Source organism: Zonotrichia leucophrys, unplaced genomic scaffold (genome assembly GCF_028769735.1).
Source record: "Zonotrichia leucophrys gambelii isolate GWCS_2022_RI unplaced genomic scaffold, RI_Zleu_2.0 Scaffold_55_320004, whole genome shotgun sequence".
Lineage (NCBI taxonomy): Eukaryota > Metazoa > Chordata > Aves > Passeriformes > Passerellidae > Zonotrichia > Zonotrichia leucophrys.
Window position 1 is genome coordinate 156,540 of NW_026992260.1, and position 24,311 is coordinate 180,850.

Below are 24,311 nucleotides of genomic sequence, written 5' to 3' on the forward strand. Positions count from 1 at the left end.
ATTTTGGGAATTCCCACCCCCTGAATTTTGGGAATTCCCACCCCCTGGATTTTGGGAATTCCCACCCCCTGAATTTTGGGAATTCCCACCCCATTTTGGGATTTTTGGCAGTTCCCACCCCCTGAATTGAAGATTTCCCATCCCGTAGATTTTGGGATTTGTGGATTCCTGGATTTTTGGCAATTCCCACCCCTGAATTCAAGATTTCCCATCCTGTAGATTTTGGGGTTTGTGGATTCCTGGATTTTTGGCAGTTCCCACCCCCTGAATTGAAGATTTCCCATCCCGTAGATTTTGGGATTTGTGGATTCCTGGATTTTGGGATTTCCCAGCCCTGAATTTTGGCAATTCCCACCCCCTGGATTGAAGATTTCCCATCCCGTAGATTTTGGGATTTGTGGATTCCTGGATTTTTGGCAGTTCCCACCCCCTGGATTGAAGATTTCCCATCCCATAGATTTTGGGGTTTGTGGATTCCCGGATTTTGGGATTTCCCACCCCTGAATTCGGTGATTTTGGTCCCGCAGGTGCTGGGCATCGAGGCCGTGCGCAAGGCGCTGGAGCGGGAGCTCTACCACGTCATCTCCTTCGACGGCTCCTACGTCAACTACCGGCACCTGGCGCTGCTGTGCGACACCATGACCTCCCGCGGGCACCTGATGGCCATCACCCGGCACGGCGTCAACCGCCAGGACACCGGGCCGCTCATGAAGTGCTCCTTCGAGGAGACGGTGCGGGGACAGCGGGGACAGGGGGGTTTGGGGACAATGGGGACAGTGGGGACAATGGGATTTGGGATTTGGGAACCACCAGGACACCGGGCCGCTCATGAAGTGCTCCTTCGAGGAGACGGTGCGGGGACAGGGGGACAGTGGGGACAATGGGGACAGCAGGGACAGTGGGGACAATGGGGACAGCGGGGACAATGGGGACAGCAGGGACAGCGGGGACAGTGGGGTTTGGGGTTTGGGAACCGCCAGGACACCGGGCCGCTCATGAAGTGCTCCTTCGAGGAGACGGTGCGGGGACAGCGGGGACAGTGGGGACAGTGGGGACAATGGGGACATTGGGGACAGTGGGGACAGTGGGGACAGTGGGGACATTGGGGACAGTGGGGACAGTGGGGACAGTGGGGACAGTGGGGACATTGGGGACAGTGGGGACACCGGGCCGCTCATGAAGTGCTCCTTCGAGGAGACGGTGCGGGGACAGCGGGGACAGTGGGGACAGTGGGGACAGTGGGGACAATGGGGACAGTGGGGACAGTGGGGTTTAGGAGCTGCCAGGACACCGGGCTGATCATGGAGTGCTCCTTCGAGGAGATGGTCAGGAGACAATGGGGACAATGGGGACAACGGGCTGGGAACAGGGTGGGAATGAGAATTGGGGTGGGAATAGGGTTGGGATTTGGGAATGGGGTGGGAATAGAAATTGGGGTGGGAATGGGGTGGCAGTGGCGAACAGGGATACGATTGGGGCGGGAATGGGGTTTGGGGTGAGGAGTAGGATGGGAATGGGGTTTGGGAATGAGGTTTGGGGTGGGAATGGGGTTTGGGTGCTGGGAACGGGGGTTTCTGTGAACATTTTCCAGGATTTGGGGTTCAAGAATCGCACTCCAAGGTTGAAGCTGATTTTGGGGTGTCCCCCTCGCTCAGGTCGATGTCCTGATGGAGGCGGCCGCCCACGGCGAGAGCGACCCCATGAAGGGCGTGTCCGAGAACATCATGCTGGGCCAGCTGGCCCCGGCCGGCACCGGCTGCTTCGACCTCCTGCTGGACGCCGAGAAGTGCAAGCACGGCATGGAGATCCCCAGCGCCCTGCCCGGGCTCGGCGTCGGCGGCCGTGAGTGCCCACACACCCTGGGGACACCCCCGGGAAAATTGGGACAGCCCTGGGAAATGGGGACACCCCCGGGAAAATTGGGACAGCCCCGGAAAATGGGGACACCCCAAACACCCTGGGGACACCCCCGGGAAAATGGGGACAGCCCTGGGACAATGGGGACACCCCCAGAACCCTGGGGACACCCCCCGGGAAAATTGGGACAGCCCCTGAGAAAATTGGGACAGCCCCGGGAAAACTGGGACAGCCCCTGAAAATTGGGACACCCCCCGAGAAAATTGGGACAACCCCCGGAAAATTGGGACAACCCCAGAACCCTGGGGACACCCCCCGAGAAAATTGGGACAGCCCCGGAAAATGGGGACACCCCCGGGAAAATGGGGACACCCCCCGAGAAAATTGGGACAACCCCAGAACCCTGGGGACACCCCAAAACCGTGGGGACACCCCCGGGAAAATTGGGACAGCCCTGGGACAATGGGGACAACCCCGGAACCCTGGGGACAGCCCCAAAACCGTGGGGACAACCCTGGGACAATTGGGACAACCCCTGGGAAAATGAGGACGCCCCCAAAACCTGGGGACACCCCCAAAACCCTGGGGACAACCTCCAAGAAAATTGGGACACCCCCGGGAAAGTGGGGACAACCCCTGGGAAAATGGGGACACCCCCCGAGAAAATTGGGACAGCCCTGGGACAATGGGGACAACCCCTGAAAATTGGGACACCCCCCGAGAAAATGGGGACAACCCCAGAACCCTGGGGACAGCCCCAAAAACCCTGGGGACACCCCCCAAGAAAATTGGGACAGCCCTGGGACAATTGGGACACCCCCTGGGAAAACTGGGACAACCCCCGAACCCTGGGGACAGCCCCAAAACCGTGGGGACAACCCTGGTACCCTGGGGACAACCCCTGGGAAAATGAGGACACCCCAAAAGCTGGGGACACCCCCAAAACCCTGGGGACAACCCCAGGAAAATTGGGACACCCCAAAAACCCTGGGGACAACCCCTGGGAAAATGGGGACAACCCCGGGAAAGTGGGGACAACACTGGAACAATTTGGACAGCCCCAAAACCCTGGGGACACCCCCTGGGAAAATTGGGACAGCCCTGGGACAATTGGGACACCCCCTGGGAAAGTGGGGACAACCCCTGGGAAAATGAGGACGCCCCCAAAACCTGGGGACACCCCCAAAACCCTGGGGGCAACCTCTAGAAAATTGGGACACCCCCTGGGAAAAATGGGGACAACTCTGGGAAAGTGGGGACAACCCCTGGGAAAGTGGGGACAACCCCTGGGAAAGTGGGGACACCCCTTGGGTTGGTGGCCAGGTTCCTCCAGGAGCAGCTGGGGACACCCCAAGGGTGGTGGCACCCCAAGGGTGGTGGCACCCAGACCTTCAAGGTGCCGGTGGTCATTGGGCAGTTGTGGTGTCCCATGGCAAGAGGGGACAGCCTCAGGTTTTGGGGTCCGTGCAGATTTTGGGGTCCACCAGGACTGGATCCTACAAGGGTGGAGTTGGGGACACCTCAAGGGTGGTGGTGACACAAAGACTCCCGGTGTCACCATGGCCACCACTGTGGCCCAGCCCTGCTCACCTGGTGTCCTCCAGATGTTGATGTCCCCTTCAGATTTTGGGGTTCTCCAGATGTTGGTGTCCCTCAGATGTTGATATCCCCCAGATTTTGCTGTCCCCCGAGTGTTGATGTCCCCAGATGTTGGTGTCCCCCAGATTTTGGTGTCCCCCATATGTTGATGTCCCCCCAATGTTGATGTCCCCAGATTTTGATGTCCCCCATATTTTGGTGTCCCTCAGGTTTTGGGATTCCCCATATTTTGTTGTCCCCCAGTGTTACTGTCCCCATATTTTGGTGTCCCCCATATTTTGGTGTCCCCCCAATGTTGATGTCCCCCCAAAGTTGCTGTCCCCACATTTTGGTGTCCCCATATTTTGGTGTACCCCCAGTGTTGATGTCCCCCATATTTTGGTGTCCCCCATATTTTGGTGTCCCCATAAGTTGATGTCCCCCCAATGTTGCTGTCCCCACATTTCGGGGTCCCCCCGTTTTTGGGGTGCCCCTGACCCCTCTCTCTCTCCCCACAGCCACCGGGATGTTCTTCGGCTCGGCCCCCAGCCCCATGGGGGGGATGTCCCCGGCCATGACCCCCTGGAACCAGGGGGCCACCCCGGCCTACGGAGCCTGGTCCCCCAGCGTGGGTGCGTGGGCACTGGGGGGCGCTGGGGGGCACTGGGGGGAACTGGGGGGGACTGGGATGGACTGGGAGGGACTGGGATGGACTGGGAGGGAACTGGGAGGGAACTGGGAGGGACTGGGAGGAACTGGGAGGGACTGGGAGGGACTGGGGGGCACTGGGGGGAACTGGGGGGAACTGGGATGGACTGGGAGGGGATTGGGATGGACTAGGGGGGACTGGGGGGAACTGGGGGGCACTGGGATGGACTGGGAGGGGATTGGGATGGACTGGGGGGCACTGGGGGGAACTGGGATGGACTGGGGGAAACTGGGGGGCACTGGGGGGAACTGGGAGGGACTGGGAGGGACTGGGGGGCACTGGGAGGGACTGGGATGGACTGGGGGACACTGGGTGGAACTGGGAGGGACTGGGAGGGGTTTGGGGTAAAATGGGGATCGCTGGGATGGCTGTGGGGCAGATTTGGGGTGTCCTGAGTGCATTTGGGCTGGTTTTGGGGTCCCCCAACCCTTTTTTCCCCACAGTCTGTGGGATGGGGCTGGGTTGTGTTTGGGGCTGGTTTTGGGGTCCCCCTGACCCCCATTTCCCCCACAGGCAGCGGGATGACCCCGGGCGGGGCCGGGTTGTGTTTGGGGGTTGTTTTGGGGTCCTGGGTTGTGTTTGGGGGTGGTTTTGGGGTCCCCCTGACCCCCATTTCCCCCCACAGGCAGCGGGATGACCCCGGGCGGGGCCGGGTTGTGTTTGGGGGTGATTTGGGGGTCTCAGGCTGTATTTGGGGTCCCCCATTTCCCCCATTTCCCCCACAGGCAGCGGGATGACCCCGGGCGGGGCCGGGTTCTCCCCCAGCGCCGCCTCCGACGCCTCCGGGTTCAGCCCCGGTTACTCCCCGGCCTGGTCACCGACCCCCGGCTCGCCGGGGTCACCGGGGCCCTCCAGCCCCTACATCCCCTCCCCCGGTGAGTGCGGCCCCAAAACACCCCGAAATAACCCCAAAATAACCCCAAATATCCTGAAATAACCCCAAAACACCCTGAAATAACCCCAAAATACCCTGTAGCAACTAACAACACCCTGAAACACCCTGGACACCCCAAAACACCCTGAAATAACCCCAAAATAACCCCAAACACCCTGAAATAACCCTGAAATAACCCCAAATATCCTGAAATAACCCCAAAATAACCCCAAACACCCTGAACTAACCCCAAATACCCTGAAATAACCCCAAATACCCTGAAATAACCCCAAAACACCCTGAAATAACCCCAAACACCCTGAAATAACCCCAAAATACCCTGAAATAACCCCAAAATAACCCCAAACACCCTGAAATAACCCCAAACACCCTGAAATAACCCCAAATACCCTGTAGCAACTAACAACACCCTGAAACACCCTGAACACCCCAAAATACCCTGAAATACCCTTGAAATAACCCAAAATACCTATAAAATACCCTGTTACACCTAACAACACCCAAAGCATACTGAACACCCCAAACACCCTGTAACATCCTACAATACCCCTAAAATAGGCCAAAACACCCATGAAACACCTTGTAACTCCTAACAACGCACTGAAACACCCGGAACATCCTGTAGCACCCCAAAACACCCACAGGACACCCTGTAACCCCTAACAACACACTAATGTCACCTGAAAACACAGTGAAATACCACCAACACCCTGTAACATTGCATAACACCCTAAAATATGCCTAAAATAACCCAAAACACCCAGAAAACACATTGAAACACCCCAAACACTCTGTAACACCCTAAAATACCCCTAAAGTAACAGAAAATAACTCAAAACACCCACAGAGCACCCTGTAACCTGTAGCAACACCCCAAAACACCTTCTAACACCGTTAAACACCCTAAAATAATCTCAAATAATCCAAAACACCTGTAAAACACCCCTGACAACACCTTGAAACACCCCAGAACAGCCCCACAACACCCGAACAACACCTCAAAGGGACCCACAATATCCCAAAACCACCCACAACCCCACAACACCCGAACAACACTCAAAGGGACCCACAACACCTCAGAGGGACCCCCCAACACCGCAAACAGCCCCACAACACCCGAACAACACCTCAGAGGGCCTCACAACCCCCCACAACACCCCAACCACCCCCTCCCAACACCCCGCTGACCCCGTGTCCCCTCTCCGCAGGTGGCGCCATGTCCCCCAGCTACAGCCCGACGTCCCCCGCCTACGAGCCGCGGTCGCCGGGGGGCTACACCCCCCAGAGCCCCAGCTACAGCCCCACGTCCCCCAGCTACAGCCCAACCTCACCGAGCTACAGCCCCACCTCGCCCAACTACAGCCCCACCTCGCCCAGCTACAGCCCCACCTCTCCCAGTTACAGCCCCACCTCGCCCAGTTACAGCCCGACCTCGCCCAGCTACAGCCCCACGTCCCCGAGCTACAGCCCCACGTCCCCCAGCTACAGCCCCACCTCGCCCAGCTACAGCCCGACGTCGCCCAGCTACAGCCCGACCTCTCCCAGCTACAGCCCCACCTCTCCCAGTTACAGCCCGACCTCGCCGAGCTACAGCCCCACCTCTCCCAGCTACAGCCCCACTTCCCCCAGTTACAGCCCCACCTCTCCCAGTTACAGCCCGACCTCTCCCAGCTACAGCCCCACCTCGCCCAACTACAGCCCCACCAGCCCCAACTACACCCCGACCTCCCCCAGCTACAGCCCCACCTCTCCCAGTTACAGCCCCACCAGCCCCAACTACACCCCGACCTCGCCCAACTACAGCCCCACCTCTCCCAGCTACAGCCCCACCTCCCCCAGTTACAGCCCCACCTCTCCCAGCTACAGCCCGTCCAGCCCCCGCTACACCCCGCAGTCGCCCACCTACACCCCCAGCAGCCCCAGCTACAGCCCCAGCAGCCCCAGCTACAGCCCCACGTCCCCCAAGTACACCCCGACCAGCCCCAGCTACAGCCCCAGCTCGCCCGAGTACACCCCGACCTCGCCCAAGTACAGCCCGACCTCGCCCAAGTACAGCCCCACGTCCCCCAAGTACAGCCCCACCTCGCCCACCTACAGCCCCACCACGCCCAAGTACAGCCCCACGTCGCCCACCTACAGCCCCACCTCGCCCGTCTACACCCCGACGTCGCCCAAGTACAGCCCCACCTCGCCCACCTACAGCCCCACGTCGCCCAAGTACAGCCCGACGTCGCCCACCTACAGCCCCACGTCGCCCAAGGGCTCCACGTACAGCCCCACGTCCCCCGGCTACAGCCCCACCTCGCCCACCTACAGCCTCACCAGCCCGGCCATCAGCCCCGACGACAGCGACGACGACAACTGAGGGCTCCGACTGTGGGCATGGGGGTGGCACAACCCAAAACACCCCCAGATCCGTGTGGGGATGGGGGTGGTACAGCCCAAAACACCCCCAGATCTGTGTGGGGACGGGGGTGGTACAACCCAAAACACCCCCAGAGCTGTGTGGGGATGGGGTTGTTACCACCCCAAAATCACCACATGGATACAGGGTCAGGGTTGTTGTCACCCCCAAACCCCTCAGGCCATGGGGGTGACCCCCGGATCCATGTGGGGACAGGGTTGTTGTCACACCCCAAAAACCCCTCATGGATATGGGGTTGGGGTTGTCACCTCTTGAACCCTGAAATTGTGATGGGGTCGGAGTTGTTGTCACCCCCAAACCGCCCAGGCCGTGGGGGTGACCCCAAAATTTATTTGGGGACAGGGTTGTGTCACCCCAAACCCCCAAATGCTGATGGGGATGGGCTTGTCACCCCAAAATCCCCACATGGATGCAGGGATGGGATTGTTGTCACCCCCAAACCCCACAGGCCATGGGGGTGACCCCAAAATTGATTTGGGGATGCTGTGGTTGTCACCCCCAAACCCCCACATGGATACGGGGTCAGGATTGTTGTCACCCCAAAAACTCCCGCATGGATATGGAGTTGGGGGTGTCAACCCCAAACCCCCAAATTCTGATGGGGACAGGGTTGTTGTCACCCCCAAACCCCCACAGGCTGTGGGAGTGACCCCAGAATTGATTTGGGTATGCGGTGGTTGTCACCCCCAAACCCCCACATGGATATGGGATCGGGGTTGTTGTCACCCCAAAACCCAAAATTCCGATGGAGTCGGTGTTGTTGTCACCCCCAAACCCCACAGGCCGTGGGGGTGACCCCAAAATTGATTTGAGGACGGGGTTGTTGTCACCCAAAACCCCCACATGGATTTGGGGTCGGGGGTGTCACCCCCAAAACCCAAAAACCCAAAATTGGCTGTGGGGGTGACGCACAAATTTCCATGAGAAAAGGGCTGTCACCCCAAAAAAAACCTCTACAGATTGTGGGGGTGACCCCAATATCCAACGGTGACGGGATTGTCACCCCCAGATGGAAATGGGGTTGGGGTTGTCACCCTCAAATCCTGAAATTCCAGTGTGGACAGAGCCGTTGTCACCCCCCAATGTCACCCGGACTGTTGGGGTGACACCAAAGGGTGGTGGTGGCCAAATTTGAGGTCACCCCCAAAGTTGGAAACACCCTCTGATTTGAGGGGGAACCCCTGAATTGAACTTTTGGGGGACCCCAAAGTTCACAGGGGGCAACCCCCAAACTGGGGGGGACCCCTAAGCTGGGGAGGACCCCAAAATTGGGGAGAAAACCCAAAATTGAGGTGAAACCACCTAGATTGGGGTGTAACCTTTAAATTGAGGGGTTGATCCCTAAATTGGGGTGAAATCTCTAAATTGGGGGGTTGATCCCCAAACCTTGAATTCGGGGTGACCCCCAATCGAGGGTGCCCCCCCCCCAGTTTAGGGGTGACCCCGCCCCCAGTTGGGGCGGGGGAGGGGCAGATTTGGGAGCCCCTCCCCCATTTTGGTTTTTTTTGGGGGGTTGTAATTTATGGGGTTCGTTAATGGGGAGGGGGAGGGGGGTGGGGGAGGGGCGCTCGTTGGTGGCGGTTTTGGGGTTCGGGGTGGGGGGGGTCCTTTGCCCCTCCCCCACCCCCCTTTGTGTTGCTGTTTTCACTTTTGGGGTTGTCAGGGGTTGGGGGGGGGAAACGAATTTTGGGGAATTTCTGATTTTTGGGGGGGAGTTAATAAAAGTTTTACTGATTTTCATCTGCGACTGTTTTTGGGGGAGGGGGACACCCCAAAACTCCTCGTTTGGGGACAGCTGGGCACAGCTGGACACCTTGGTGGCCCTGAGGAACATCAAGGTGGCCATGGAAGAACATCGTGGTGGCCGTGGTTGGGTCATGGTGGTCATGATTGGGTCATGGTGGCCATGGTTGGGTCCTGATGGTCATGGTTTGGTCATGGTGGTCATGGTTGGGTGGTGGTGGCCATGGTTGGGTCATGGTGGCCATGGTTGGGTTGTGGTGGCCATGGTTGGGTCATGGTGGCCATGGTTGGGTCATGGTGGCCATGGTTGGGTCATGGCAGCCATGGTTATGTCATGGTGGCCATGGTTGTGTCACCCCTTGGTTGCTCCCCACACATTCCAGGACCCCCCTTAGGGACACCCCAAACCCTCGGGTGCCATTTTGGGACCCCCCTCAGACCCTCAGGCGCCATTTTGGAGTCTCCCAAACCCTCAGGCGCCATTTTGGGGTCCCCAAACCCTGAGGTGCCATTTTGGGATGTCCCTGGTCCTTCTGGACCCTTTCAGGGCCGTTTTTGGGATCCCCCAAACCTCCGGTGCCATTTTGGGGTGTCCCAGGTCCCTCTGGACCCTTTTGGGGCGCCATTTTGTGGTCCCCAAATCCCCTTTTTGGCGGGAAAAGCCGAAACCCCGCCCACAGAGGGAGGAGCCAATCCAAACCGGCCGCATTCCATATATGGCGATAGAGGCGGGACCAAAGCAGCGCGCCGTTAAGGGGCGTGGCCAAAAGGGGGCGTGGCCTCTCGCAGTCATGGCGGCGCCCGTGTTGGACGGTGCGCGTGAGGGGGGCGGGAGAATTTGGGGATTTTTGGGCTTTTTTTGGAGGGAAATTTGAGGTTTTTTGGGGGTGTGGGCGGAGCTCTGACCTCTCCCCTCCCCCCGCAGCCCCTCTGGGGGTCCCCGAGTCCCCCGGGACCCCTCAGGACGCGGCCGCGGCGGAGCCCGAGGAGGAGGAGGAGCTCGAGTGAGTTTTGGGTGAAATTTTGGGGTTCCCTGAGGGGTTTTGGGGTTCCCTGAGGGGTTTTGGGAGTCCCTGAGGAGTTTCGGGGGGTCCCTGAGGGGTTTCGGGGGGTCCCTGAGGGATTTTGGGGGTCCCTGACCCCCCTCCCCCCCCCGGCTCTCCCCAGTTTCCCCCAGTACGAGTTCGGCCGCCCCCCCCACCCGGTTTGGGGGGCTCGGGAGGAATTCGCGAAGCGCCCCGAGAATTACCTGCGAGGCTGCAAATGGTGAGAGACCCCAAAATCCCCCCAAAACCTCCTTAAATCACCCCAAGAATCACCCCAAAACCCCCCGCTAAAAATCCGCCCAAAAATCACCCCTAAACCCCCCAAAAATCACCCCAAAACCTCCCTAAACCCATCCGTAAATCACCCCTAAACCCCAAAATAAACCCCAAAAATCACCCAAACGCCCCCAAAAAAAATCTGGTGATTTGGGGTCCCCCCAAACCCCCAGTTTCATTTTGGGGTGACATTATGGGGTCCCCAACCCTGTGTTACTTTGGGTGACATTTAGGGGTCCCCCCCAACCCCCAGGTTCATTTTGGGGTGACATTTTTGGGGTCCCCAACCCCTGGTGGTTATTTTGGGGTGACATTTAGGGGTCCCCCCCAACCCCCAGGTTCATTTTGGGGTGACATTTTTGGGGTCCCCCCCAGGGCCCCCGACGGCTCCTGCGTCCTCACCTGCAGCAACGACAACGCCCTGAGGATCTTCGACCTCCCCCTGCCCCCGGGACCCCCCCCGGGCGCGCCCCTCCCCCAAATGGTGGGTGGGGGGGGGTTGGGTCACTTTGGGGGGGGCTTGGGGTTAATTTTGGGGGGGGTTTGGGGTCATTTTGGGGGGATTTGGGTCAGTTTGGGGGAGTTTTGGGGGGCTTTGGGGGCATTTTTCATCATTTTGGGGAGGGGTTGGGGTCACTTGTGGGGGGTTTGGGGTCACTTGGGGGTCCTGAGGGGATTTAGGGGTCCGGGGTCACTCATTTGGTCATGGAGGTGGTCACTCACTGGTCAGTGGTTCATGGTCACTGGTTCGGTCGTGGTCCTGATTTGGTTACTCAGGGGTCAATCAGGGGTCCTCAGTGGTCACTCACTGGTCAGTGGATCACCCATTGGTCCTCACTGGCAGTGGTCATCATTGGTCACTGTGGTCACTTCAGTGGTCACTCAGTGGTCAGTTGTGGTCCTGGGGATACACTCAGGGTCTGTGGTCACTCAATGGTCACTCGTTTTGGGTCAATGGTCACTGATTGGTCACTCAGTTGGTCACTCAGTGGTCACTGTGGTCACTCACTGATCACTGTGGTCACTGGGCAGCTCCCGGCCGTGCAGGTGGCCGAAGGTGACACCATCTACGACTTCACCTGGTACCCCCTGATGGACTCCAGCGACCCCCCCAGCTGCCTGTGAGCACTGGGATAATGGATAACTGGGAATGGAATGGGAATGGAATGGGATATAGATAACTGGGAGGATGGATATCTGGAGGACTGGACGGACTGGGAATGGATGGGAGATACTGGGAATGGATATGGGAATGGACTGGGAGCACTGGGATAAACTGGGAGGACTGGATGACTGGAATGGATGGAATGGACGGGATACTGGGAGGACTGGGAATATGGATAAACTGAGGGACTGGGTATACTGGGAAAGGACTGGGAGCACTGGGAGCACTGGGAGGGACTGGGAGGGAATGGGAGGGCCTAGGATGGCACTGGATTTACTGGATACATGAGGTGTTGGAGCAGGCAGTTCTGGAGGTCATTACTGGTCCGCACTGTCATACTGGTTCATACTGGTGTGTACTGCAGTATCGTTACTGGTCTACGTCCATACCAGTCCATACTGGTCTTATGATCTGCAGTCCATACTGGTCCACACTGGTTTATACTGGGCACTGTCTATACGACTGTCATACCATCTCTATTGGTTTTACTGGCGTATGCCATACCAGTCCATACTGGTTATACTGACTGTACGTCCATACGGTTCATACTGTCCATACAGTCCGTACTGGTTTATACTGGCCCATACCGGTCCATACTGGTTTATACTGCTCATAACCAGTCCATACTGGTGTATACTGCTCTATACCATCCCTACCAGTCCATACTGGTTTATACTGGTCCGTACTGGGCAGGGTGGCCGCCAGCAGCCGGGACAGCCCCGTGCACCTCTGGGACGCCTTCGATGGGAGCCTGAGGGGATCGTTCCGGGCCCACAACCACCTGGTGGGGACTGGGACAAACTGGGGGGACTGGGAGGGACTGGGAGGGACTGGGGGGACTGGGGGGGACTGGGTTTGGGAACCCCTGGGATGTCCCGTGTAGGTTTTGGGGTGCCCCTCAGTGACCCTGGGTGGTTTTTGGGGTGTCCCAGGATGAGCCCGTGGCCCCAGGGATGTCCTGTGTGAGATTTTGGGGTGTCCCTGTCAGATTTGGGGCGCCCCACACTGACCCGGGGTGGTTTTTGGGGTGTCCCCGGGTGGGTTTTTGGGGTGCCCCCCACTGACCCGGGGCGGTTTTGGGGGGTCCCCGGGCGGGTTTTTTGGGTGCTCATTTTTGGGGTGTCCCTGTCAGTTTTGGGGTGCCCCCCAGTGACCCGGGCGGTTTTTGGGGTGTCGCAGGACGAGCCCGTGGCCCCCCACTCGCTGGCGTTCTCCCCGGACGGCTCGCGGCTCCTCGGGGGCTTCGACGGCGCCGTGCGCGAGTTCCCGACCGAGCGCCCGGGCCGGGGCGGGGCCCAGCGGAGCCTGCGCCGTGAGGGGCGGGGCCTAAGGGGGCGGGGCTTAATGGGGTGGGATCCATGGGTGGGGCTGGGTGGTTCCCGTCCTTTTTTTGGGGTTAAAATGGGGTTTGGGTGGGGAACTCATCGGTTAAAAGGGGCGTGGTCTACATAAAATGGGTGTGGCCTAATTGGGTGGGGTCCGTGGGAGGGGCTGGGGTGGAGCAGGGTGGTTCCCAGCCTTTATTTGGGGTTAAAATGGGAAAGTTGGTGGTTAAAAGGGGTGGGGGGGTGGGGTGTGGTGAAAAAAGGGGCGTGGTCTAAAGGACAGGGGCGTGGCCTAACAGGGTGGAGTCCAAGGGTGAGGCTGGGTGGTTCCCACGCTGTATTTGGGGTTAAAATTTGGTTTGGGTGGGAAAGTCAGGGGTTAAAATGGGTGGGGCCAAAAGGGGCGTGGTCTAATATGAAGGGGTGGGGGCCTGGGGGCAGGGTGAAAAGGGTGGAGCTTAAAGGGGAGTGGCATGGCAAAATGTAAATGGGTGGAGCATAAGAGGGTGTGGCTTTGACAGGTGTGGTCTAAGGAAGGCAGGGCTTGGATGGGTGGAGTCACGGGGGGTGTGGCCTCACTAAAGGGGCGTGGCCTAACCTTTATCTCCACCCCCTCCCAGAGGGCAGCCATGGCCAGCGAGGCCTGATTGGCTGCCTGGCCTTCAGCCCCAGCCAATCGCTGTTTGCCTGCGGCTCCTATGGGCGGAGCCTGGGGCTGTACCCGCTGGAAGGGGGCGGGGCTGTGGCGCTCTGGCCCCGCCTCCCGGCCGCGCCCACTCACCTGCGCTTCAGCCCCTGTGGGACTCACCTGTACGCCGGCGGGAGGAAGGTGGGCGTGGCCTGATGTGGGTGGGGCGTGGGTGGGTGTGGCCAAGTGTGGGTGTGGAATTTTGGTGGTGCATGGCATGGGCGGGGCCTGTGGGTTGTTATGAGGGCGTGGCCTTGTGGTAGGCGGGGCTTTGGGAGAGTAGGTGTGGCCTCATTGCTGGGGGCGTGGCCTCTGTGAATTTCACAAACAGGGCGTGGCTTTAGGGGCGTGGTTCAGGGTCTGATTGACATCTCCCAGTGCAGTGGGCGTGGCTTAGGGGCTGGGAGGTGGTGTGCTCATTAAGGGGGCGTGGCTCCGGGCCTGATGGGCGTGTCCCGGGCTGGCCCCGCCCCCAGGACCGCCACATCCTGTGCTGGGACCTTCGTGTCCCCGAGCGTCCCCTCCTGGCGCTGCCGCGGCGCGTGGCCACCAACCAGCGCGTGACCTTTGACCTCGACCCGTGAGTGACCCCACCCCGAAAAATGGGGCACCTTTGGGGAACCCCTGGGGCACCTTTGGGGACATTGGGGACCCCTGGGGCACCTTTGGGGACACCTGGGGAGCCTTTAAAGGGGATTTTTGGGGGGTCCTGAACACCTGGATCATATTTTGGGGTATTTTGGACACCTGGGTCACATTTTGGGAGAATTTGGGGGCTCTTGGACACATGGGCAACCTTTTGGGGGGATTTTTGGGGGACCTGGTTACTGGGTAATTTTCTGGGGTATTTGGATACCTGGGTTACTTTTGGATGGATTTTAGGGGTCCTGGACACCTGGATCAAATTTTGGGTGGATTCTGGGGGGGGGTCCAGAACCCCTGGATCAGATTTTGGGGGGGTCCTGGACACCTGGATCAAATTTTGGGTGGATTTTGGGGCATCCAGAACCCCGGATCAGATTTAGAGGGGTCCTGAACCCCTGGATCAAATTTTGGGGGATTCTGGGGGGTCCTGGACACCTGGATCAGATTTTGGAGGATTTTGGGGGGTCCTGGACACCTGGGTCACATTTTTGGGGATCCCGACCCCCTGGATCAGACTTTTGGGGGGATTTTGGGGGGTCCTGGACACCTGGGTCACATTTTTGGGGGTCCCGACCCCCTGGCTCAGATTTTGGCTGTGGGTCTGAGGGGATTCCCTCCCCCCCCCATTTTTGGGGTGTTTTAGGGGGTCGGGGTCCCTCAGCCCCCCCTGTCCCCCCAGCTCGGGGCGGTTCCTGGTCAGCGGTGACACCGATGGCTTTGTCACCGTCTGGGACACGCTGGCCCCTCCCCCCGGCCACGGGGACCCCCCCGAGCTGCCCCCCCTGCTCCGCTTCCGCGCCCTCCGCGACTGCGTCAACGGCACCAGGTAACCCCAAAAACCGGGGGTTTTACCCCAAAAAATCGGGGTTTACCCCATAAAAACATTGGGATTCCTCACCCAAAAACTGGGGATTTTCCCCCCAAAAAATTGGGGTTTACCCCATAAAAGCATTGGGATTCCTCACCCCAAAAACCGGGGATTTTCCCCCAAAAAATTGGGGTTTACCCCATAAAAACATTGGGATTCCTCACCCCAAAAACCGGGGATTTTCCCCAAAAAAATTGGGGTTTACCCCATAAAAACATTGGGATTCCTCACCCAAAAACCGGGGATTTTCCCCCAAAAAATTGGGGTTTACCCCATAAAAACATTGGGATTCCTCACCCCAAAAACCGGGGATTTTCCCCCAAAAAATCGGGGTTTACCCCATAAAAGCATTGGGATTCCTCACCCCAAAAACCGAGGATTTTCCCCCAAAAAATTGGGTTTACCGCATAAAAACATTGGGATTCCTCACCCCAAAAACCGGGGATTTTCCCCCAAAAAATTGGGGTTTACCCCATAAAAACACTGGGTTTCCTCACCCAAAAACCGGGGATTTCCCGCCCAAAAAATTGGGGTTTCCCTCCATAAAAACATTGGGAATCCTCACCCCAAAAACTGAGGATTTTCCCCCAAAAAATTGGGGTTTACCCCATAAAAACACTGGGATTCCTCACCCAAAAACCGGGGATTTTCCCCCCAAAAAATTGGTGTTTCCCTCCATAAAACATTGGGAACCTCCCCATCCCAAAAAATTGGGGTTTCCCCATAAAAAATTGGAATTTAAACTGCCCAAAAAAAATTGGGATACCATAAAACATTGGGATCCCCCCAAAAAAAAAATTGGGGTTAATATTTTATTTTAAAATCACCCAACATACTGGACCCAGAAATCTTTGGGACCCACCCAAATAAAATTTGGGGATCCTCCAAAAATACTTTAGATTGTCCCTGAACCCCCAAATTTCCACCCCAAACCCCCAAATTTCTGCCACAAATCCCCTAAACCTTTGAATTTCCACTTCAGACCCCCTAAATTTCCACCCCAAACTCCCCCAAATCCCCCAAATTTCCACCTCAACCCCCTCCCCAGATTTCCACATCAACCCCCCAATTTCTACCCCAAATTTCCACCAGAAATCCCCAAATTTCCACCCCATACTCCCCTAAACTTCCACCCCAAGTCCCCTAAATTTCCACCCAAAACTCCCTCAAATTTCCCCCCAAAACTTCCACCCCAAACCCCCCAGGTTTCCACATCAAATGCCCCCAATTTCCACCCCAAATCTCCCTAAATTTCCACCCCAAAATTCTCCCAATTTCCACCCAAATCCCCAAATTTCCTTCTCAAACTCCCCCAATTCCACCCCAAACTTCCACCCCAAGTCCCCCAGTTTTCACCCAAACCCCCTAAATTTTCACCCCAAACTCCGTCAAATTTCCCCCAAATCTGCACCTCAAATCCCCCAAATTTCCACCCCAAATTTCCACCCCAAATTTCCACCTCTAAATCCCCCAAATTTCACTGAAACTTCCCCAAATTTTCACCTCTAACTTCCCCAAATTTCCATCGCAAATCCCTCCAAATTCCACTGAAATTCCCCCAAATTTCACCGAAATTTTCCCAAGTTTCCCCGAATTTCTCCCCCAAACCCCCAAATCTCCCCATTTTTCCCCCATTCCCAGCCTGCACCCCGCGCTGCCGCTCCTGGCCACGGCCTCGGGCCAGCGCCTGTTCCCGGCGCCGTGGGACAGCGACGGTGACGGGGACGGTGACAACGAGGGGACACCGGCGCCGGGCGGGGACATCCGGCTGCAGCTCTGGTGGTGGGGACACGAGGACACCGACGGGGACACCCCCGGGGACAACAGGACCAGAGATTGTCACCTCAGCGGGGACACCGAGTGTCACATCCCTGGGGACAGCGGGACAGGAGATTGTCACCTCCCTGGGGACACCGATTGTCACCTCTCTGGGGACACTGGGACTGGAGATTGTCACCTCAGTGGGGACAGTGGGACAGGAGATTGTCACACCCCTGGGGACACCGATTGTCACCTCCCTGGGGACACTGGGACTGGAGATTGTCACCTCAGCGGGGACACCGAGTGTCACATCCCTGGGGACAGCGGGACTGGAGATTGTCACCTCCTCAGGGACACTGGGACTGGCGATTGTCACGCCCCTGGGGACACCGATTGTCACCTCCCTGGGGACACTGGGACTGGCGATTGTCACCTCCCTGGGATGGAGTGACACTGAGTGTCACCTCCCCGGGGACAATAGGACTGGTCATTGTCACCTCCCCGAGGACGTCAAATGTCACCTCCTTGGGGACACCTGGACCAGCCATTGTCACCTCTCTGGAGACACTGGGACCTGAGATTGTCACCTCCCTGGGGACACCGAGTGTCACATCCCTGGGGACAGCGGGACTGGAGACTGTCACCTCCGTGGGAACACCGATTGTCACATCCCTGGATCCACTGAGTGTCACATTCCTGGGGACACTGGAACTGGCAATTGTCACCTCCCTGGGGACATTGGGACTGGAAAGTGTCACCTCCCTGGGGACACGGATTGTCACCCCCTTGGGACAACGGCTGAGACACCCTCAGGGACACGGGCCATCCCACCTCTGGGGACGCGGATTGTCACCAACCCCAGGGACATTGATTTGTCACCCTTGGGGTCCCTGGAGGGTCATAGCCCCCCTGGAGACCCCAAATGTCACCCTAGGGACCCTGGAGGGTGACAGCACCCTGAGGACCCCAAATGCCCCCCCAGACCTCGGTTGTACTAAAGCCGTTGTGACTGTCACCCTCTGTCACCCCTGTGGCTGTCACGGGTGGGGGCGTGGCCAGACCTGCCCCACCCTCCCTGCCAGGTGCCCCAAAATCTTCCCCACCCCCTCGGTGGTCCCCACCCTCCAATTTTGGCATTGCCCCTTTAAGAGACCCCCACAAAGGGGCGGGGCCTGTTCCTAAGGAGCTTCACTGTCACCATGGCAACGGTGGGGTTGTGGTGTTGCCATGGAAATCTGTGTGGCGCTGCTGGCCACGCCCCCACCCCGAGGCCACGCCCACAGCATGGTCAGATCTGTGGGTGTGGCCATGTTAACTTTTGGTCACGCCCCTTCAAAAAGACCACGCCCCATTTTAAGTGCCTGCCCATGCTAATTGCGCTAAGCCACGCCCCCAAATACACACCCCCATCCCCAAAGCAACGCCTTTTAAATGTTCAAACCACGCCCACCTTTTCAGGCCCCCATGTCTCCCTAATAACGACCACACCCATCTGTGACCACGCCCCTTTACCAACCCCACCCATCCCTACCCCTTTACTACTCTGCCACGCCCACTCACGAGGCCCCTCCCCTTTTCTAAACCACGCCTTTTACTCCCCAAACCACGCCTCCTTTGAGGCCCCGCCCCTCCGAAGCCCCGCCCCTCCTCCGGCGCGGTCGCAGCCGGGGCGGCCCCGCGGGGTCCCGGGTTCGAGTCCGGGGGCGGCTCCGGAGGGTCCCGGGTTCGAGTCCGGGGGCGGCTCCCGGGGGTCCCGCGGGGGTCGCGGCCCCCGGGGGCGGGGGGCGATGGCGTGGCGCGCGGCCGCGCTGCTCGTGGCCGTGCTGGGCGCGGGGGCCGCGGGGCTGAGCCTGGAGCCGGTGGTGTGGCACACCGGGAACCGGCGGTGAGAGCGGGGGACGCGGGGGGCGATTGGGGGGTCTGGTGGGGATTGAGGGGTTGGGGTGGGATTGGGGGGTTTTGGGGGTCTTTAGGATATTGGGGAGGTCTGAGGGAATTGGGGGATTTGAGGGTCGGAGGGCACCGGAGGGGATTAAGGGGTTTGGCGAGAACCGGAGGGATTGAGGGGTTGGGGGGCACTGGGGGTAACTGGGGGTTTGGAGGGGATTGAGGAGGTCTGGGGGTGTTGGGGGGCGCCGAGGGGCATTGAGGGTTTGGGGGTACCGGGGGGGGGGGTTGAGGGACCTGGGCTCTGAGGGGACTGGGGGGTCTTTAGGATATTGGGGAGGTCTGAGAGAATTGGGGGATTTGGGGGCACCGAGGGGGTCTTGGGGTACCAGGGCTCTGAGAGGATTGGGGGTCTTGAGGGTCTGGGGGTGTCTGAAGAGAATGGGGGGGTCTTGAGGAACCTGGGGGCCTGTGGGGATTGGGGGTTTTGTGGGGGTCTGAGGGGATTGGGGGTCTGGGGGGGTCTGGAGGTATTGGGGGGTCTGAGGGGGGATCAGGGGAGGCCGGGGGAGGCTTGAGAGGATTTGGGGGGGTCTTGAGGGGGCTTGGGGGCCTGAAAAAGTCAGGAGGAAAAGGGGAGGGGGTCCATAGGGGGGTTTGGGGGGGGTCTGAGGGGTTGGGGGTCTCGTCACCCCCTCTGAGTGACCCCGAGAGACGGGGATGGGGACAGGGGGGGTGACACCGAGGGGGACACAACAGGCTGCGGGTGACATCATCTGTGTGACACCTGATGCTGTGACTGTGTGACACCGTGACTGTGTGACACCGTGAGTGACACCTGGTGCTGTAGCTGAGTGTGACACCCTGAGTGTGACAATGTGAGTGACACCGTGACACCGTGGCTGTCACCGTGACCATGTGTGTGACACAGCGTGACAAAGACACTGTGTGCCAGCGCAGGTGTCACCGCACCTGTCACCCTGAGCAGGTGTGACACCGGCACAGAGAGGTGACACTGTCACAGGGGGGTGACACCAGGTGCTGCTCTGTGTGTGTGACACAGTGACACCCACGCAGTGACAGTGACACGGTGACCCCCACATGGTGACAGTGACACGGTGACAGTGACACAGTGATGGTCACACAGTGACACGGTGACAATCCCATCCCCCCCTCTGTCCCCCTCGGGTGCCCCCGGCCCCGGGTCCCCCCCGCTGTGTCCCCTCCCCCCCCCAGGCCCCCCACGGAGCAGGTGGGGGAGGGGCAGCGGCGCCGTTGCCATGGTGACAACAATGGCTGCCCAACTCCCCCCCCCAGCGCTGCGGGGGCGCCTGATGGGGGTGTCACCATGTCACACACACGGAGTGTCACCCACACCCAGGGGTGTCCCCATGCCTGACGGGAGTGTCACCCTCCTGTGGTGTCACACAGTGTCACCCCAATGGTGTCACCCTCACGGTGTCAGTGTCACACCTGTCCCTGTGTCACCCCCACAGTCTCAATGTCACAGTGGCAGTGTCACCTCTGTCCCTGTGTCATTCCCATTGTGTCACTGTCATGGTGGCAGTGTCACACCTGTCACTGTGTCACACATACAGTGTGTCACCTCGTGTCACCTCTGCTGTGTCACCCTGACCATGGTGGTGTCACGCACACATTGTCACACACAGAATGTCACAGACAGTGTCACAGTGTCACACACACACAATGTCACACACTGTCACACTGTCCCTTTGTCCCCCCAGGTTCCAGGACAATGGTGGCTATGTCCTGTACCCGCAGTGTCACACACACAATGTCACACATACAGTTTTACACACAGTGTCACACAGTGTCACACACACAGTGTCACACACACAGTGTCACACACAGTGTCACACACACAGTGTCACACAGGGTCACACACACAGTGTCACACCCATTGTCACATTGTCCCACAGGTTCCAGGACGATGGTGGCTATGTGCTGTACACGCAGATCGGTGACCGCCTGGACCTGGTGTGCCCGGGGGGGCAGTGTCACACACACAGTGTCACAGTGTCACACACAGTGTCACACACACAGTGTCCCCATGTCCCCGCAGGTTCCAGGACGATGGTGGCTACGTGCTGTACCCGCAGTGTCACACACACAGTGTCACACACAGTGTCACACCCATTGTCACACACAGTGTCACAATGTCACACCCATTGTCACACTGTCCCCGCAGGTTCCAGGACGATGGTGGCTACGTGCTGTACCCGCAGTGTCACACACAGTGTCACAGTGTCACACACAATGTCACACACACAGTGTCACACCCATTGTCACACCCATTGTCACACTGTCCCCACAGGTTCCTGGATGCCGGTGGCTACGTGCTGTACCCACAGTGTCACACACACAGTGTCACACACACACACACAGTGTCACACACACACAATGTCACACACACAGTGTCACAGTGTCACACACACAATGTCACACCCATTGTCACACTGTCCCCACAGGTTCCAGGATGATGGTGGCTACGTGCTGTACCCGCAGATCGGTGACCGCCTGGACCTGGTGTGCCCGGGGGGGGCGGGCTACGAGTACTACAAGCTGTACCTGGTGGGGGGGGCGCAGGCGCGGCGCTGCCAGGTGCAGGCGCCGCCAGGCCCCGCCCCCCCCGGCCCCGCCCCCACGCTGCTGCTCACCTGCGACCGCCCCCAGCGCGACGTGCGCTTCACCATCAAATTCCAGGAGTTCAGCCCCAACCTCTGGGGACACGAGTTCCGCCGCCAGCACGACTATTACATCATCAGTGAGCCGTGACGTCATCAGCGGGGGCGGTGGCATCGTGGGGGGGGTGATGTCAGTGCTGGAGGAGGGGGTGATGTCATCAGGGGGTGGTGATGTCATTGGGGAAGGGGTAGAAGGGAGGGGTTGCATTCTAATTAGAGTGTGAGCTGGTGATGTCATCAGGGTTGTGATGTCATAGCGAGGAGTGGTGATGTCATAGTGAGAGGAGGTGATGTCATCAGGGAGGAGGTGGAGGGGAGGGGGCAGCTGTCGGGGGGGGCGTTGGGGAGGGTCTTGGGGCTCTTTTGCTATTGGGAGGTCCCAGTGACGTCATTGGGTTGTGATGTCGTTGGGATGCGATGTCTTCAGGGTATGATGTCATTGGGGCATGATGTCATTAGGATGTGATGTCCTCAGAGGGAAGTGACGTCAATGGTGGGATGCCATTGGGCAGGTGACAGTGGAAGGGCAGTGATGATGTCATGATGAAGTCATTGCTGCAACTGTGATATCATCACTGTACCAGGCTGTGATGTCATTGGAGTGGGCAATGACATCACGGTGTGTGACATCACCACAACAGGCGATGACATCAAGGGAAGGGCGTGACCATGGCAGAGTGTGTGTTTTATGACGAGTGTGATGACGTCACGGATGACATCACCAATCCCCTCCCCCTTTTCAGCCACGTCGGACGGGACCCCCGAGGGGCTGGAGAACGGCCAGGGCGGGGCGTGCCTGACGCGGGCCATGCGCGTCACCCTGCGCGTGGGACAGCGTGAGTGGCCCCGCCCCCTCCCCGCCCCGCCCCTCCTCCATGCCCCGCCCCCCTCTCACCCTCCCTCCCCTCCCCCACAGGCCCCGGGGCGGAGCCTCCGCCGGACCCGGACACAGGTAAAGGTGTGAGTGGGCGGGGCAGGGCGCGGGGATTTGCTCATGCACAGCCCCGCCCCTGACTCCTCCCCTTTTTCCAGGTTCAGCCAATCAGACCAGCCCACCCGGGCCGGGCCCGCCCCCCGCGCGGGAGGGGGCGGTGCTGGGGGCGGCGGGGGGCGGGGCCGCGCTGCTGGCGCTGCTGGGCGGGGCGGGGGGGGCGCTCTGGTGGCGGCGCCGCCCCCGGAGAGGCCCGAAAACCCCGCGGGGAGGGGCGGGGCCGGCCAGGCCACGCCCACACGGGGCCGGCCCCGTCCACCCCCTGCGCGAGCTGCCCCTCCCCCCCGCGGCCCCGCCCCCCACTTATTACAAGGTGTGAGGGGGTGGGGGAGGGGCGGGAGACCAAAATTGGGGAGGCCCCGCCCACAAAAATGAAAGGACACGCCCCTCCCTGAAGCTCTGCCCCCGTGGCGAAAAGGGGAATGAAGGACCCAAAAAGGGAAGAATTTGCCCCAAAATGAACCCCCAGGTGTGGGGGGGTGGGGCTTAACCAGGAGGTGTGGCCTGAATGAGGTGTGGTCACCAAAGGGGCGTGGCTTAACAAGGGTACGGTGCCACCCAGGGGCGTGGGCAACCAAATATGGGCGTGGCTTCACCTGGGGAGGCGGAGCTTGAGCAGCTTTGAGGCGTCACCCCTAGGAAAGGGGCGGGGCTTGATGTTCCTGCCCTCCCATTGGCCACAATGAAGCCCCGGCCACACAAAAGGGGTGGGGTCTCAGGCCACGCCTCCGTGGCAAAAGGGGGCGGGGCTTTCCCATCCTAGTAACATGGCTGCCACCAAGCTGATGATCCGGAAAATTATGTCATAGTGATGAAGAGGCGGGGCTTCCTGTGTGACGTCACACCAGGGGTGTGGCCTGACTGTGTGCCTGCTGCTGATTAGACCGTTTTGTGCAATTGGCTTCGCCCCTTTCTGTCAATCAAACAAGGTGGGCGGGGATTGGGGAAGTTTTGGCGCCCCCTGGTGGTGGGGGAGCGGCTGGAGGTGGGCGGGGTCACCTTGGGGGCGTGTCCCACCTGTCCGGTGTCACCTGTGTCACTTGAGGCCTCAAATCTTCATTTTTTCACCCTAAACCCCAAAATTTTCCCTTTCCAGCCTCATGCTTTTGAGGCCAAATCCCTCAGTTTTGGGGAAAGAAAATCCAAAGTTTGTCCAACCTCCGTCTTCAACCCAAATCATCATTTTTAGGATCCCAACTCCTTTTTAGTGAAAAAAGATAATTTTTAGCATAAAAATCCTCCCTTTTATCAACCTAAACCTTAATTTTTAAGGTCCAATCCCTCATTTTATTCCCAACTCTTAATCTAAAAATTAAAGCCTCATTTTGGACATAAATCTCCAAATTCCTGCATCCAAAACATCTTTAAAGATCCAAATTTCCTTTTACATATAAAAGATTCCTTTACTGGCTCAAATTCTCAAATTTTTTAAGGTAAGAATTGAATTTTTAGTGTTCAAAACCTCATTTTGGGCTCCAAACCCACATTTCTAGGGCTAAAAACATTAATTTAAAGTCCAAAGCTTCATTTTCCCTCATTTTTGAGGCCCACATCCACTGTTTAGGAGCAAACCTCCAGTTTTAGGGTTTAACCCCTTTTTTGGGCATGAAAAATACAATTTTGGGGTCCCAACATAATTTTTAGGGCCAAAAGTCTCATTTTAGAGCAACATTTCTTCATTTATAAGATCTGAAATTCCACTTTTGTGTTCGAACTTTCATTTTTAGGATGGAAATCCACAGTTTTA

At 58.6% G+C, this 24,311-nt stretch overlaps 3 protein-coding genes across 9 annotated transcripts in view; all 3 read left to right on the plus strand.

Annotated features, from left to right (window-relative positions):
* The window catches only part of POLR2A (RNA polymerase II subunit A), a 68,533-nt gene extending 60,980 nt beyond the window's left edge, over nucleotides 1-7,553 (plus strand). For 4 of the 7 annotated variants that reach the window (XM_064737422.1, XM_064737425.1, XM_064737426.1 and 1 more), the window contains 5 exons: nucleotides 528-731; nucleotides 1,656-1,842; nucleotides 3,954-4,067; nucleotides 4,870-5,019; nucleotides 6,248-7,553. In XM_064737422.1, coding sequence (XP_064593492.1) covers nucleotides 528-731; nucleotides 1,656-1,842; nucleotides 3,954-4,067; nucleotides 4,870-5,019; nucleotides 6,248-7,404 — 1,812 coding nt within the window. In that variant the 3' untranslated portion in view covers nucleotides 7,405-7,553. The remainder of the gene's footprint in view (nucleotides 1-527; nucleotides 732-1,655; nucleotides 1,843-3,953; nucleotides 4,068-4,869; nucleotides 5,020-6,247) is intronic. The other 3 variants (XM_064737428.1, XM_064737424.1, XM_064737427.1) reach the window with 1 other exon arrangement.
* Nucleotides 7,554-9,982: 2,429 nt separating this feature from the next.
* WRAP53 (WD repeat containing antisense to TP53) lies at nucleotides 9,983-18,398 on the plus strand. Its single transcript, XM_064737416.1, has 11 exons — nucleotides 9,983-10,020; nucleotides 10,133-10,211; nucleotides 10,375-10,473; nucleotides 10,905-11,013; nucleotides 11,562-11,650; nucleotides 12,388-12,478; nucleotides 12,874-13,006; nucleotides 13,640-13,848; nucleotides 14,184-14,287; nucleotides 15,032-15,178; nucleotides 16,862-18,398. The coding sequence occupies exons 1-11, from the start codon at nucleotides 9,999-10,001 to the stop codon at nucleotides 17,430-17,432; spliced, it is 1,653 nt and encodes a 550-aa protein (XP_064593486.1). The 5' UTR covers nucleotides 9,983-9,998; the 3' UTR covers nucleotides 17,433-18,398.
* On the plus strand, nucleotides 18,181-23,465 carry EFNB3 (ephrin B3). The gene is made up of 5 exons (XM_064737417.1): nucleotides 18,181-18,866; nucleotides 21,358-21,653; nucleotides 22,317-22,409; nucleotides 22,490-22,525; nucleotides 22,606-23,465. Exons 1-5 carry the CDS (start codon nucleotides 18,181-18,183, stop codon nucleotides 22,881-22,883), a joined length of 1,389 nt encoding a protein of 462 aa, XP_064593487.1. The 3' UTR covers nucleotides 22,884-23,465.
* The last annotated feature ends 846 nt before the right edge of the window (nucleotides 23,466-24,311 follow it).

Excerpts from the sequence above, each read along its gene's own strand:
- EFNB3 (XM_064737417.1), top strand. The coding sequence starts at position 18,181 with ATGGCAACGGTGGGGTTGTGGTGTTGCCATGGAAATCTGTGTGGCGCT. Across the intron at positions 22,410-22,489 it reads CACCCTGCGCGTGGGACAGC|GCCCCGGGGCGGAGCCTCCG; the intron begins GTGAGTGGCCCC and ends CCTCCCCCACAG. Across the intron at positions 22,526-22,605 it reads TCCGCCGGACCCGGACACAG|GTTCAGCCAATCAGACCAGC; the intron begins GTAAAGGTGTGA and ends CCCTTTTTCCAG.
- WRAP53 (XM_064737416.1), top strand. The coding sequence starts at position 9,999 with ATGGCGGCGCCCGTGTTGGACG. Across the intron at positions 11,651-12,387 it reads AGCGACCCCCCCAGCTGCCT|GGTGGCCGCCAGCAGCCGGG; the intron begins GTGAGCACTGGG and ends CGTACTGGGCAG. Across the intron at positions 12,479-12,873 it reads TCCGGGCCCACAACCACCTG|GACGAGCCCGTGGCCCCCCA; the intron begins GTGGGGACTGGG and ends GGGGTGTCGCAG.